Source organism: Sceloporus occidentalis, unplaced genomic scaffold (genome assembly GCF_023333645.1).
Source record: "Sceloporus occidentalis isolate IW3139 unplaced genomic scaffold, rSceOcc1.0.p SCAF_1, whole genome shotgun sequence".
Lineage (NCBI taxonomy): Eukaryota > Metazoa > Chordata > Lepidosauria > Squamata > Phrynosomatidae > Sceloporus > Sceloporus occidentalis.
This window is the reverse complement of record NW_028316981.1, coordinates 315,834,873-315,850,261: the sequence shown is the minus strand read 5'-3', so window position 1 is coordinate 315,850,261 and position 15,389 is coordinate 315,834,873. Positions and strand designations below refer to the sequence as shown.

Genomic DNA, 15,389 nt, shown 5'->3' with positions numbered 1-15,389 from the left:
TGAAGAAGGGAAGAAAGATGTTTGTAATAGATACCTTTCTGCTTGTAAGGCAGCTTACCTTGAAAGTAAAATACAGTATCATATTTTAGTGAAGACAATCATTGAAACCAGCTGTCCACAAGAAATTCATAGGCTGGCAACACATTATTATAAAAATACTTAATGCAGTTTTAACTAGTGACCCAGTTGTAGAATAAGGCATGTACAGGTTGAAATGCTTGGGACCAGAAGTGTTTTGGATTTTGGAAAATTTGCATATACATGATGAGATACTTTGGAGAAGGGATCCAAGGCTAAACATAAAATTCATTTATGTTTTGTATACACCTTATACACATAGCCTGAAGGTAATTTTATCCACAATCTGTTTAATAACTTTGTGCATAAAACCAAGTTTGTGTATGTTTTATCATCCGATAAAACATCTCATCTATCTATGGGAACAATTTTGGATTCTGGAATATTTTGCAATTCAGGATAAGCAAGAGTCAACCTGTGTCTCTTTTGCCAAAATGAGTCCTCCTGTCAACAGGATTCTCCTTGACAGTAGAGCGGTCAGATGGCAGAACTGGTCTGCTGGCCATGATCTGCCCATAGAAGACCAAGAAAAGGGATGAAGGAGATATGGAGCAAGGGAGCAGCTGAATTGCTCCAGATCCAGACCTTATTCCAACCTAAGGGCCCAACCCCAATGCTAACACATTGTTATGCCAAGATGAAAACTTAATTTCCACCAGTCCTAGCCTCAGGATTTTAGATTCAGTAGAGCTATAACATTTTGGCAGTTAACTTTGTGCTCTAAAGAGTTTCTGGTTTTCTGATCACCAGCCAGTGCTGTAAATTTTAGAGAAGGCAACCCCAAACAAGAGGGTTTTCATGTGAGCCCATTTGAAAACCTGTTCTAATGGCAAAGGACTATGGACTATGTTTTGGGTGAGGGGATTTCATGACAGGCGCCACTACCAAAAAGTCTTTGTTTCTCATGCCTGTCAGTCTGTTTAGCCTTGGGGTGAGCTTGTCTGGAAACAGGTGATCCTAAAGGATTCTGCTAGTTTATCCTGTAGTGGTGAAAATCATGGGAAGATGATGTGTTTTCACTGAGTGGCTCAAATGACTTTGTTCCTCCTGTCTTTTTTTCAGTGGTCAATCAACATGGATCCCCCGCAGCACAAAGATGTTGGATCCCTGGCATTTGGGCTTTTGCTGAGCCTTGATTTTGCTACTAGCATCTTGGAGAGGGGGCCTGAAGCAGATAGATCTGAGGTGAGGCTAGTGTAGTGTCCTGGTGCCCTCAGTGTTTAACCTGAACGGTCACATGGCCAGTGGACATTTTGACTGCGATTCTGGGAATTACAGACCAAGAAAGTTAGCATTTCTCAAGCTCTTCTTTTTTAAAAACTTCCATCTGTTTTATTTTCTACACAGAACCTGTTTGGCATAGTTTCAAATGGTTCTTTTTGCGGGGTCCATTCCACAGTTTCCACTTTCTTTGCTCTGTCTTTCCTCTTTGCATCCAGCCAGCATCTGAACCCTAACTAGTCCTGACTCAGGGAAAGGAAAGAAGGAAGGAAAGGATTTTTTTTTAAGTTAAAGGAGAAGAAGAGAATGAAAGAACGACCTAACTGGAGCGAGGCAGGAACCAGACTGGAGACTCAGGGGGCGTTCCCTCCATGATGTCACCTGCAAGTCTCTAGCCCTGCCTATTGGAGCGAGAGGAGGGAACTAAACCGATTGAGGATCCCTCCCCTCCATCGCTGGAAAACATGTAGATTTTGACAGCTAATTCCAGGCCATGTTTTGCTTCTTCAACAGTAATGTGAGACCTTAGACTTTGTCTGTTTTGTTTTTAGAACTCAACAGCACTTTTGTTTTCATTATTCATTGCTTGCCAATGTAATTGGTCCTATCTATAAAAACATTAGGGTTAGAATACTTGGTATTTGTTTTGTATTGTTTATCTTTTTTTAAAATGTAGCTGAAAAGCTAAAGTAACCTTACTCTCTCTGAAAATGCCAGCCACAGATGCTGGCGGAACATCAGGAATAAACTCTTCTAGAACATGGCCACATAGCCTGAAAAACCCACAAAAAACTAAACTTACTCTAATTAACCTACATCTGTGTTCGAATATATGTCCAGAGACTGCATCTACCTCACTGGCTCATCTTTCCTCCACTTTCCTTTATGTATCTATGTATACAATGAATTAGTATATTTTTTATTATAAAGCAAGCAAGCACAGGAATTAACTATTTCTTCACTTGTCTCCATTTGATTCCTCTTCCTGCAGGCAGTGGAGTTCCGACAATTTTGGGGGCAGCGCTCAGAACTGAGGCGTTTCCAAGATGGTGCCATCTGTGAGGCCGTTTTGTGGAATGCAACAAACATGAGTCAGAAACGTCTCATTCCAGAACAGATAATTCGTCACCTCTTGCAGTTGTGAGTAGCGGAATGGTAGTACTGTTTGTGTATGTGGAGAGGGGTAGTAGGGTATGGTAGAGCCGGCAATGATGGAGCATTGGCTGAAGAAGGAATATGGGTCTAGTCCCTGGCACAGTGAGGAATAAAATTGCTGGTCCCACACACCAGGTAACTTGGATGCACCAATGTAGAAGGGCCATAGAATGTTAGAGTTGGAATGGCCATCTGATCCAACTTCCTGCCATAATGAATACCCAGCTAAAGCAATCCCACGAGATGTCCATCCAGTCTCTGTTTAAAGAACTCCAAAGATGGAGAGTCCACCACCCTGCGAGGTAATCTGTTCCACTGTTGAGTATTTCATACAAAAAGATGGGGTGAGCTTGTTTTCTGCTGCTCCCGAGACTAGAACATGAACCAGTGGATTCACAGTGCAAGAAAAGTGATTCCATCTAAACATTACAAAGAGCTTCCTGTCTGCAAGAGTTATTCCAAAATGGATTAGATTGCCTCAAAGGGTATTGATCACTGTGCCCTAGGGCCACTATAGGTCGGAAGCAATGACATCAACAAGGTGTGCTTATCACTGGCTGCTCACCATGAGGAAACCTCAATTTCTTTAGATGGAGTGCCTTCTGAGAACCATATCCTAATGTCAAACAGGTGAAAGTTATTGCATCAGGCTGGCTATGCTGACAAAGTGAATGTAGGGCTTAAATTGACTGAGCTGGTTAAACATAAGTTCAAGTGACAACAAGATCAGGCACTCTCCAGTTCCTCTTTGCATACAATTCTTGACTGCTGATGCCTTGATGGGTATGGAAGTTGCCTGGATGTGGAGAAGCTGTGTATCTTTTGCCTTTACAAAATGCAGGCCAATGCCAAGTATAGTCTGCTTATGAAATATATTAAGGTTTCCTAGGGGACTTTAACTACTCATGGTTTCAAGCTTTTTCTGGCAACTTAAAAGAAGCAGAGACTTCTTTCTAGGAAGGAAAAAAAATGAGAGAGAAAGGAAGTTGATCATAAAGAAGAAATCTATTCCTACTTTGACAATCTTGATATGGCTTTCTATCCCTGCAGACATATGGACATCCCAGAATCTTCTATCTGTTACACAGGTGCCTTGCTGGAGTCTGTGATCAAAATTGGACGTGAGGTAATATCTTTCTTTCTTCCTTCCTTCCTTTCTTTCTTTCTTTCTTTCTTTCTTTCTTTCTTTCTTTCCCCCTTTCCTTCTCTTTTAAATTTCTGCATCCTGACAATGATTTAAATGTTGTCTTTTAATGACAGTTAAAAAGTCTGTGTGAGTCTGGAGTTAGGACCTCGTATGCTAAATTAATTTATTGACCACAACTCATTGACAGTCACTCCAAAATCTGTTTTAGTGATGACTGCAAACTATAGGATTTTTTGAGTGATGATTAACGCTTCCTGATTTTTTTCAAACGCATTTCAGAGTATTTGTAGTACAGTTGGCTCTCTGTATCTACAGATTCTGCATCCACGGATTCCATCACCCATGGCTTTAAAATATTCTCCCCCCCACCAATCCAAAAAGCAATTTTGTCATTTTATATAAGGGACATGGTTGTGATGGGACCTTCTGTATATGCCTTGGGGTTACCTTTTACCTCTTCTTTACAAAAGGCCCTTTGTTACTGCCCTGCTTTCAGCCTTTTAAGTCTCTTTGCTTGGGAATCTCACTCTACAAAATAGGATTAATAAGGCATCTGCAATAGTGGTAGTTTCCATGTTATTTAATGCAACCGCTTCTGGATATGTAATCTACTAATTGTAGGGTAAATTACTAATGTGAGAAGATACTTGTTACTTAATTGTAATCTTAATTAATTAATCTTAATTAATTGGAAAGATTAATCATCAAATGCCTTTTAATTAAAAAGTTATTTTCTGCTGGCAGAAGGAGAACAAAAAGGAGTGCAGCCTTGACTCTTATGGAAGAGAGTTCCACAGCCTGGGAGCACTCAGCATAGCCTGATTGCATTTTATGGTTTTATGTGTTTTCTTTTTTAACTGAGTTTTGTATTTTAACATATTGTACCCCGCCTTGACCCTTGTGGAGAGGCAGGAAATTTCTCCTCCTCCTTCTTACTTACAAGCAAAATGGACCAAGCCCTCCCCCTGCAAAAGTTTGCTGATCAGGCTCAGAAGTGTGCAGAACTGTTCAGGAAGTCAGCCTAAATTTAAATACCACATTTGATCAAAATTGGTTCATAAATGTATGTTCTAGGGCATAAAATAAAGAAATATGAAAAGTGAGATTCGGAGGTACCTGGTGTAGTAGATGGATTGGGTCTAAAACTGTATTAAATTTTTTGTTACTCCCAACAAGTTAGAACACTTAAATTTAGTGGCTCAGTGATCAAATATGGATTAATACTGATGATGTTAATAGACAGAAAGCCAAACATTTAAATTATAGTATATGTGCACATATGTCCCTTCAGTTCACCTGTTGACTTAATGGCAACTCTGAATTTCATGGGGTTTTCTTAGGCAAGGAATCCTCAGAGGTGGTTTTGCCAGTTCCTTCCTCTGAAATACAGCCTACAGCACACGGTATTCCTTGGTAGTCTCCCGTCCAAGTACTAACCATGGCTGACTGTGCTTAGCTTCCAAGACCAGATGGGAGCTGATGTCTTTAGGGATTTTAGGTATATGTGTGTGTGCCTTCAAAGTGCCTGTTGCCTTACGGCAACCCTTTAAATTTCATAGGGTTTTCTTAGGCAAGGAATATTCAGAGGTGATTTTGCCAGTTCCTTCGTCTGAAATGTAGCCTGCAGCACCGGGTATTCTTTACTAGCTTCCCATCCAACTACTAACCAGGGCTGACCATGCTTAGTTTCCAATATCACAGGGCCTGGGCCTTTAGGGTATTTAGGCTAAATCAGTAGTTCCCAAACTTTGGTCCTCCAGATGTTTTGAACTTCAATTCCCAGAAGCTTGAGCCAGCTTGGCCAACCGTCAAGGAATCTGGAAGTTGAAGTCCAAAACATCTGGAGGACCAAAGTTTGGGAACCATTGGGCTAAATTATAGTGTATGTGTGCCTATGTGCCTTCAAGTCACCTGTTGACTTAGGAGACCCTATGAATTTCATAGGGTTTTCTTAGGCAAGAGGTGGTTTTGCCAGTTCTTTCCTCTGAAATGTAGTAAACAGCACCTGATATTCATTTCCAGTCTCCATCCAAGTACTAACCAGGGTGGTTAGCTTCCAAGAATAGATGGGATCTAATGCCTTTAGGGTATTTAGACATTATAGTATAGTTGTGCCAATCCAAAATTGTTGAGGATAATTGATGACTATGACACTGGCAAACTCCTCTGAATAAATCTTTCCAAGAAAACCCTGTAATAGGTTTGCCTTAGGGTTGCCATAAATCAGAAATGACTTGAAGGCACACAACAACACACAAATGGCACTGGCCTAGAGGTGGCGCCCTTAATCTGTGATATGTTTGAAGCCTCCATATTTGCTTTTTGAGTTGTTCTTTTTCAGGGAGTGACATGAGAACTGTCGAGAACTAGGTGTTCTCCTGAGAAACTGTGATGGTGTCACATTTGGCTTGAATTACTGAAGGCACGTGGACTCCATGCAGTTTCATTTCTTTCCATTTGCATTTTGCTTTGTCCCCTGGGCACTGTCTGTGCAAAAGGCAGAGTTTTCTCTTTCTCTGCTACCTGTCAGATAGAAGATTTATCTTTCAGACTGTTCCTTTGGGTTACTCAGACAGAAAATGCTTTAATATTCCAGCAGACCAACACTTTTGTATTTGTCAGCTGGGGAAAATTGAAGATGGGGGATACTGTATTTTATATTGGATGCTGTATATTGTTCCCAGAGTCAGATTTTTTAAAGATGTCCTTGTAAACGGCATCATATTAAATGACACAAATAATATTTATCTTTTGCTACAATCTGGATAAACCTGTTACTTATCAGCTCTCTTTGTTTGGCTTGGCACCCAGTACACATGACTTGGCAGTTTGTGGCTTTTTCAGACACTGTTGGATTGTAGCTCCTGCTAGCTTTAGCCAACGTAGGTGAGGGATGATGAGAGTTTAATTTATCAAGCAAGTGGGGTCCCACAGGGTTCTGTCCTGGGCCCAGTGCTATTCAACATCTTTATCAATGACTTGGATGAAAGAATTGGAGGCACACTTATCAAATTTGCAGATGATGCCAAACTAGGAGGAATAGCTAATATTCCAGAGGACAGGATCAAAATTCAAAATGACCTGAACAGACTAGAAAACTGGGCCAAACCTAATAAAATGAAATTCAACACAGATAAATGCAAGGTACTGCACTTAGGGTGGAAAAATAAAATGCACAGATATAGGATGGGAGAAACCTGGCTGAATGAAACTACGTGTGAAAGGGGTCTAGGAGTCCAAGTAGACCACAAGTTGAACATGAGTCAACAGTGCGATGAGGCAGCTAAAAAGGCCAATGCAGTTTTAGGCTGTATCAATAGAAGTATAATGTCTAGATCAAGGGAAGTAATAGTGCCTCTCTATTCTGCTCTGGTCAGGCCCCACCTGGAATATTGTGTCCAGTTCTGGGCACCACAATTCAAAAAGGACATTGAGAAACTGGAGCATGTCCAATGGAGGACAGCTAAAATGGTGAAGGGTCTGGAAACCATGCCCTATGAGGAACAACTTAGGGAGCTGGGGATGTTTAGCCTGGAGAAGAGAAGGTTAAGAGGTGATATGATAGCCCTGTTTAAGTATTTGAAAGGATGTCATATTGAGGAGGGAGCAAGTTCGTTTTCTGCTGCTCCAGAGACTAGAACGTGGAGCAATGGATGCAAACTGCAGGAAAAGAGATTCCACCTCAACATTAGGAAGAACTTCCTGACAGTAAGGGCTGTTCGACAGTGAAACAAACTCTCTCAGAATGTGGTGGAATTTCCTTCCTTGGAGGTCTTCAAACAGAGGCTGGATGGCCATCTGTCGGGGATGCTTTGATTTAGATTTTCTGCATGGCAGGGAGTTGGACTGGATGGCCCTTGTGGTCTCTTCCAACTCTATGATTTATACTCCATTTTGGGACCCAAGACGATTAGCAATGCATAGTAAAAAAAAGTACAGCAAAGCACCGGACAATACAAAAATTAAAAACAAACAAATGAATTATCTTTTTAAAACACCACCATTTTATAACTTTATAAATGGATTTTATAACTTTATAAACAAGAATAAAAAATACTGCACATACGTGCATACACACACTTATTAAAATACCTTTGTGCTCAAACATAAAGGCACACAACAACAAGCTGCATTGGGTCCTATGCCAAGATAAAGGTGGGATATTAAATAAATAAATAAATAAATAGTGTATCTATAAATTGTAGAGATTCACAAAGACTGCAAACACCTAATAGCCAAATACTGGTTTAAAGAAAAGAGTCTTACCTCCAAGAGGAAGGAAAAAAGGAAGGGGAGTAACCTAGCCTTCTGTGGAAGAGAATTCCACAGTTTCCCTCCAAGATTTGATATTTTCTGTTTGCTGCTGCATGATAATATAATATTTTTTCTAGTTTTTTTATAAACTTCTTTTCTCCTTGATCCTTCACTGTTCACCACTGCTACATTTTTGGACTTAACAGGCCAAGATCGTTCATCAGGGATCTTCAATGTAAATTGGTTCAATTTGGAATTACTTTGTTTATTTAATTTATATCCCACCTTGCTCTTGGCATGGGACCAAAGGCTGCTTCTTGTTGTTGTTGTGTTCCTTCAAGTCATGTCTGATTTACAGTGACCCTAAAGTGAACCTATCACGGGGTTTACTTGGCAGAATTTGTTCAGAGAGGGTTTGTCCTTCCCTTGTTTTGGGTCTGAGAAAGTGTGACTCTGTCAGCCTCTGAGATCACCCCGTTGGGTTTCCATGCCCAAGTGGGGATTTGAACCCTGGTCTCCCAGTGTCCTAGTTCAGCACTCAAACCACTTCACTACCAATGAATTAAAACAAAGTACAGCTAAACTCTGTTTAAAAAGCATATAGTTAAAACAATTTAAAGCAGAATTTAAAGACATAAAATCTCACCACTTTAAAAACACCTCATTGGCTTAGGAGCCAAAAGCTCTGCCTAAATAAAAAGGTCTTTATCTAATGGCTCAGACAGAACAGAAAGGAGGCCAACTGAGATTCCAGTTGAGGGGAGATCCCAGTTGTCTGACAATAGTCACTGAAAAGGCTCTTTCTCATGTGCTCACCAAATGTCCCTTTAATGGCTGTAGGACTGAGAGCCAAACCCAGTGCCCTAAATATTTTAAGATTTGAGCAGACTATGAAGAGATACAGTCTTTCAGATAATCTTGGCCCAAGTATTGAATGTAGTATGAAACCCTTATTCGGAATAGCAGTGTTACACAACTAAATGTGCACCTGTATGGTGCTTATTGTATTGCATAATTTTGCTGTGCACCGCCCTGATTTGAAGAAGGGCGGTATAAAAATAAAACTTTTATTATTTATTATTATTATTATGACCAAATGTACATCTTCATGACCAAATTAATTGCAAGCACAACTTTGCTTTCATCATCATCATCATCATCATCATCATCATCATCATCATTTCTATCTTCCCACCTCTCCCAATGGATCGAAGCGGGATCACAGCAAGGTTAAAATTACTTTACTGGCTGCCAATTAGCTTCCGGGCCCAATACAAAGTGTTGGTCATTACCTTTAAAGCCCTACATGGCTTGGGCCCAAGTTACCTGAAGGAACGCCTCTCCCTACACAATCCACCCCACACTCTCAGAACTACAGGGAAGTACCTACTGGAGCTTCCCAGAGTGAGATTAAAATCTACCTACCAAAGAACTTTTTTGGTTATGGCCCCTTCACATTGGAATAATCTCCCAGAGGAGATACGATGTATCCCTACATTGGAAACTTTTAAGAAGACATTAAAAACCTACCTTTTTCAATTGGCATACCCTCCCAATTCCTTATAAAGTATACCCTACAGAAACGAAACCAAGACCCAAATATGATTGACATCATATGCTGCTAGATTGATATTGTTTTTATAGATTGTTTTTAACAATTATTGTTATATTATGGTAACTATATTTTAAGTTGTAATTGTTTATATTGCTCTGTTTGTTTTATATTCTGTTGTAATCTCGCTTCGATCTCTGGGAGAAGCGGGAAATATAAATAAAACGTATTATTTTTATTATTATTAAAATTACAAGGTTAAAATTACAGCACCATTAAAACCACAGTAAAAAATAAAAACATAAAAATCTAAAAACAGTAGCATCGATCAATCAAGGGGTCAGCTGGTCTCGTTCCATACTAGTGATCTTCGTAGGAGGTCAGGAGGATAAGCACGGCTGTCTTTACCGCCTTCTTAAAGATGTCTAAAGATGTAATAAGGCGGGTCTCCTCTGGGAGTCCATTCCAAAGTCTGGGGGCAGCTATGCTGAATGCCTTTAGGGAAGTAGAAACATGTTTGGATGATGGTATCTCCAACAAATTCTTCCCACTTGTTCTAAGAGTGTGGGGTGGATTATATAGGGAGATGCGTTCCTGTAAGTAACCTGGACCCAAGCCATGTAGGGCTTTAAAGGTAATGATCAACACCTTGTATTGTGCCTGGAAGCTAATTGGGAGCCAGTGTAGATCTTTCAAGATAGGTGTTATATGGTCAAGTCTCGATTAACTAGTGACCAACCTGGCTGCCGCATTTTGCGCTAGTTGAAGCTTCCGAACTTGATACAATGGTAGCCTCATTGCAGAAGTCATAACCTTTAACTGAATGTTGAGTATTGAACAGCAAATGTCCAACCACTTCTGTAGAGGAATTTGACACATATGTGAGACACCAGTGGGATTTTGCAAACCCCATTTTTGTGATGGCTTGTGCTTCTGAACAGTGGTGTGTTGTTTCATTTGCTGTGGTAATGGCATGTACTCCAAAGGAAAAGAAGCCTCCACATTTGTGACTTTGACTTTTGCAGATTTGATTATTCACAGATTTGATTAATATGTTCTCTCTAGGAATCTCTAGGTCCTCCAGCATGACTGTGTTGTCAGCTTCTGCCAAGAGTCAGCTGGATCTAGAGAGGACCTACTCATTACTAGAGAGAACACTTATCTAAGCATTTGTAGGTCCTGCCCTGGAGGACCTAGAGATTCCCAGAGAGGCATATTCTCCCCAATCCATTGGGAGAGGCGGGAAATAGAAATAAAATTTTATTTTATATATATATAGATAGATAGATAGATAGATAGATAGAGAGAGAGAGTTATTTTATTTGTGGTTTTCCCACCTGTGCCCCTAACCCTAGCAAATGCGGAGGGTCCACTGTAATTTCTTTACGACATTTCACGGTATTTGAATGTGGTGAGAATACTGTGGAGAAAAATTTGTTTTCTTCTGTGACAGGGAGAAAAATAATGGAATTATTCATTCTTGCATATGAGGATGAAATAGTTGAGGATTTCCATCCCTAGTGATGTACCAAATTCCCATGGATTTAGTGAGTCTCTTTCTGTTGTGACTAACATTTAGATCTAGGCCAACATGACCACCGTCTTGAGAACTGTATGTAGTATACTTCAGAGGATGTAGTATAGAAGATGTATATAGTATAAAGGATGTAGCATTTTGAGTGCTTTATGTAGTATACCTCAGCTTCAAAGGATGGCAGTGGCAAACCTCCTATGATGAAACATGCCGAGAAAACCCCTTTGGGTTGCCATAAGTCACAAATGACTTCAAGGTACACAACAACAGCAATGTAGTAATACCAATTTTTATAACTTTTTTTTTTTAAAAAGCATGCTTTTTCTAGCTTTGACTCTTTCTTTGTCCTTTCTTGGAGATGGCGTGACCAATTTCTTGTTTTTTAGGAATACAGAAAGCTATCTCATGTCGAATCGGGATCCTTGTTCCATCTAGTCCAATACTGTCAGTTCTGACTGGCAGCAATGATTCTCTCTTGGGGTTTCAGGCTGGATTTTTAACTTGACCTCCTGGGAGATCCCTGGTATTTACTCCTGGTGGTCCCCTATCCATGCCTGGTCCTGAAATCAAACTGCATTGGGATTGTTTAGAGTGGTGTGTTCATCCACTGCTGGGTTTGTTCATTTTCACCTTGATTGTTGTTCTCTTTCTCTCATGCAGCCAGCAGGGACAGGTGAGGAAGCCATGGTGAATCTTGTCCGCTCCTACGATGACCTGAGCCGCAAGCTGTGGAATTTGGAGGGGCTACCGCTGACCGTGACCTCAGTCCAGGGAGCCCATCCAGCTCTACGATACACAGACGTGAGTGACCCATGGGACTGCAGATGTGTTAATGATGGGGTTGGTCACTTTCAGTCAGTAGACCTCCTCTGAGAATGCATGTGGCAGAACTGCTGTCTGTATAGCGATACTGGCTGGGAGGATGCTGAGAGTTGTAATCCACAAATAACTTTCTTGAGCTCTACTGGCTGGAAGGGATTCTGGCAACTGTTGTCAAAAAAGCAGCTTTCTCTGACTCTGCTATCTGCAGGGTTTGGGAAGCTGTGGGCCAGTGTGTTTGAGTGTTGGACTAGGATTCTAGGGATTCCCAGCTCAGCCTCAGGAGATGTCAGTGGCGCACTTCAGAACAAAACTTACCAAGAAAACTCCATAATTTGTCTTACGGTCCAAAATGACTTGAAGGCACACAACAATAACGACGTCCAAAATACTTAATATTGGTGGTTAGGGGATTCTGGGAGCTGTTATCCAAAAAGTAAATTTCCCAGGCTGTGCTATCTGGATGATTCTGGAAGCTATAGGAAGACAAGTAACTTTTTCCAGACATTGCTGGCTAGTGATTCTGGAAGTTGTAGTCAAGATGTAACCTTCCCAAAATAAGTCTACCTCAGATCACTGGTTTAGGCGCGGTACAGAGCACTCAAAAAGGGCGGCCTGCTGGCGCCTGTTTCCGCCGGAGGGAAGCTGCAGCCCCCAAGCCATGTGGCTTCCTGCCGGCGGGAGAAGAACCTGCGAAAAGCTGTTTCTTTTTATGCCGCAGGGTTACGTAAGCGCTACGTGGTGCTGTGTGGATGCTGTGCAGCGCTTATGTAACAATGGCGGCACCCGTATATACACGTCACATGCTAGGGTTGAGGGGCGTGTGGGTGCGCCGCCCTGAGTCAACCCTAGCATGTAACGAGGACGTCACGAAAGGCCCGTCTGTTCCAGGCCATTGTTTTCTCAATATTGCCTTATTAGTGATAGTTCTTAGAGAGTTGGGGAGAGACTGCTTGGGTGGGGTGCGGGTGGGAGATTTTTCCAGCCTTCCCCCTCTAATCTAAAAATACCTAAATAAAATAAATAAATAAATAAATAATCTCTGTAGCTGGAGATGCCAGGGATTGATCCCATAACCTTCTACATATAAAGAATGTTTTCTGTTGCTAAGCTCTTCCACCTCTCACTGTTTAAAAACAGGCATCGCCTGACTTTCCTCCGAAGCCTGGGCTTGTCTGGGGCTTCAGTCCAGGGCTTCTCACACCCAAAGTGAGAATCCTTTCCCCTGGCACATAACCTGTGTGGACAGGTTCTCTCAAACATAGAGTCAAAAGAAGCAAACCATAACTATTTTTAGCTGTTTGAACCCTCTGTTCCTTGTCTTTATGTGTATGCTGTGTGTTTTAGCCAGAAGTGCTGAATGGACTGGTTGATTAACCCTGTGGCTTTTGATTACATATTCAGCTTCAATTCATCTCCAGACAAATAAGGCTCTATTAAGGTGGTCATGGGTATGAATTTGCAGGACCTGAGCAGAGCAGTGGAGCATAGGCAGTCTTGGAGATGTCTCATCAACAGGGTCACCATATTATGGTTATAGCTTTATTAGGCGAACTAAAATGGCAGAAAACTCAGGGTGCGTCTACACTGTGGAAATGCAGTTTGACACCACTTTCACTGCCATGGCTGTGTCATATAGAACCCTGAGATTTGTAGTTTTCTGAGGCATAAGCACTTTGGCAGAAAAGGCTAAAGTCCTTGTAAAACTACAAATCCCAGGGTTCCATAGAATGGAACTACAGCACTTAAAAGTGTTGTCAAACTACATTATTTCTACAGTGTATACACACTCTTGGAATGCTAACCTTTGCAAAGAAAGTCAGGCAAAGATGTTGAAAAGAAATGAGGGAATGGGAATGATGGCATTGCAATCAGATAGTTGCACACTGACTTATTTATTTCAAGGATTTATATCCCGCCTTTCTCCCACATTGAGATTCATGGCAGGTTACAATAATTTAAAAAGACAAAATAATGTAAAAAGACATAGCTGTGTATTTTTTTAAAAAATGCTGTTGCCTGATGAAGAGAATTGTGAAATTTTATGCAGTTTTAGTGGACTAATTAAAGTGTTAATGTAAAGCAGACTTCACAGTTTTGGAATTAGTTTTATGGTCACCATGGCTTCTCTTACATTTGTATGACTAATCTGAAGTCATATAGCCTTGACAATTTCCTTCTTCTGTTTATTTTCTCCAGGTTTTCCCTCCAGTTCCCATGAAACCGGATTATGCCTATCATGCCAGAATCAAGGATCGTGAATCCCTTTTGCCCTTGGCTGAGAAACCCTGCCCAGCTTATATAGCCCCAATGAAAGGCAAGGATGAGTTTATTGGGGTTGTGATTGCTCACAGAAGAATATGAACTAATTGATATCCCGAATAATCTTCTTTCTACTTGGTTCTATAGATATGAATTCAGCAACCCTCCAGGTCCTGTTGGCCCGCACCTCCCAGCATTCCTCACTATTGGTTACCCTGGCTGGGGCTGCTGAGAGTTACAGTCCAGCAACATCTGGAGAGCTATGCAGACATTTCCCTCAACATTTCATTTGCAAACGTGTCAACATTATCCTTCCAATAACTGTGATAGGCAGGCGATTTCCTATTTTACAAGTAGGGCTAAGAAAGAAAGTTTAAGGGACTCAAAAACAGTGCAGGGACACACATTTTTGTGGCCAGTGTCCAGTTCTAGCAGGTCTGACCATTGGAAGGGGTGGTGGTGAGAAGGGAGCTGAGCTCAGCCAAAAAATAATCACGAGATAAGTTCAATTAGCAAGTGATGAGGTTTTCTCCCAGCATTGAAATAAGAGAAAAAGCTGAAATAATACTGAAACACTGAAACAAGATGATGTAAGAGCATTTAGAATGTTGCGTACACTTCTAGTTGTGAGACACAAATCCTGTTGAAGCAAACCTCTGGTGGGATGGTCTGTGCAAGCAAAAGAGTGGCTGTGGTAGTGATGAGAAGGGGAAGGAGAGGTAACCAGCTTTGAGCTGCCTATTCCATCAGTTCATGTCTTGGAGCTAAAGGTTGAGTCTCCCTTAGCCAGAATCCTGAAATATGAAATACTCCAAAATCCAAAATTGTCCACGTGAATGGCTGAGATGATGAAATCTTTGTTTTCTGATAGTTCAGTGTACAGAAACTTGGTTTCCTGCACAAAATTATGACAAATATTATGCATAAAATTACCTTCAGGCTATGTGTATAAGGTGTATGTAAAACATAAATTAATTTCATGTTTAGACTTGGGTCCCATTTCCAAGATATCTTATTATGTATTCCAAATACTCCAGAATCCAAAAAAAAAAAAAAAAAAAAAAATCTGAAGTCCAAACCACTTCTGGTCCCAAGCATTTTGGATAAGGGAGACTCAACCTCTAGTAGGGAATCATTGATGCCAAGTCATTATGGCAGGGGTGGCTTGGAAAATCACCTGTGCCACAGCACAGAAGAGTGCACTTCCAAGCCAGACAACCATAGTGATCAGGGGACTTGATTCAGGAAAGGTACAGTGTTTTACACATAAATAAAGGTGAGTGAGTGAAGGATGTAAGAGATACAGTTAGCCATCCATATCCACTGATTTTTTATCCATGGATTCAAGCACCCACAGTTTGAAAATG

At 41.0% G+C, this 15,389-nt stretch overlaps 1 protein-coding gene across 1 annotated transcript in view; it reads left to right on the top strand.

The window, feature by feature from the left end:
• LOC149324243 (nucleolar protein 6-like) overlaps nt 1-15,389 on the top strand; it is an 86,629-nt gene that overhangs the window by 30,402 nt on the left and 40,838 nt on the right. The window contains exons 13-17 of the mRNA XM_089497999.1: nt 1,141-1,263; nt 2,291-2,439; nt 3,505-3,580; nt 11,602-11,742; nt 13,960-14,077. Coding sequence (XP_089354125.1) covers nt 1,141-1,263; nt 2,291-2,439; nt 3,505-3,580; nt 11,602-11,742; nt 13,960-14,077 — 607 coding nt within the window. The remainder of the gene's footprint in view (nt 1-1,140; nt 1,264-2,290; nt 2,440-3,504; nt 3,581-11,601; nt 11,743-13,959; nt 14,078-15,389) is intronic.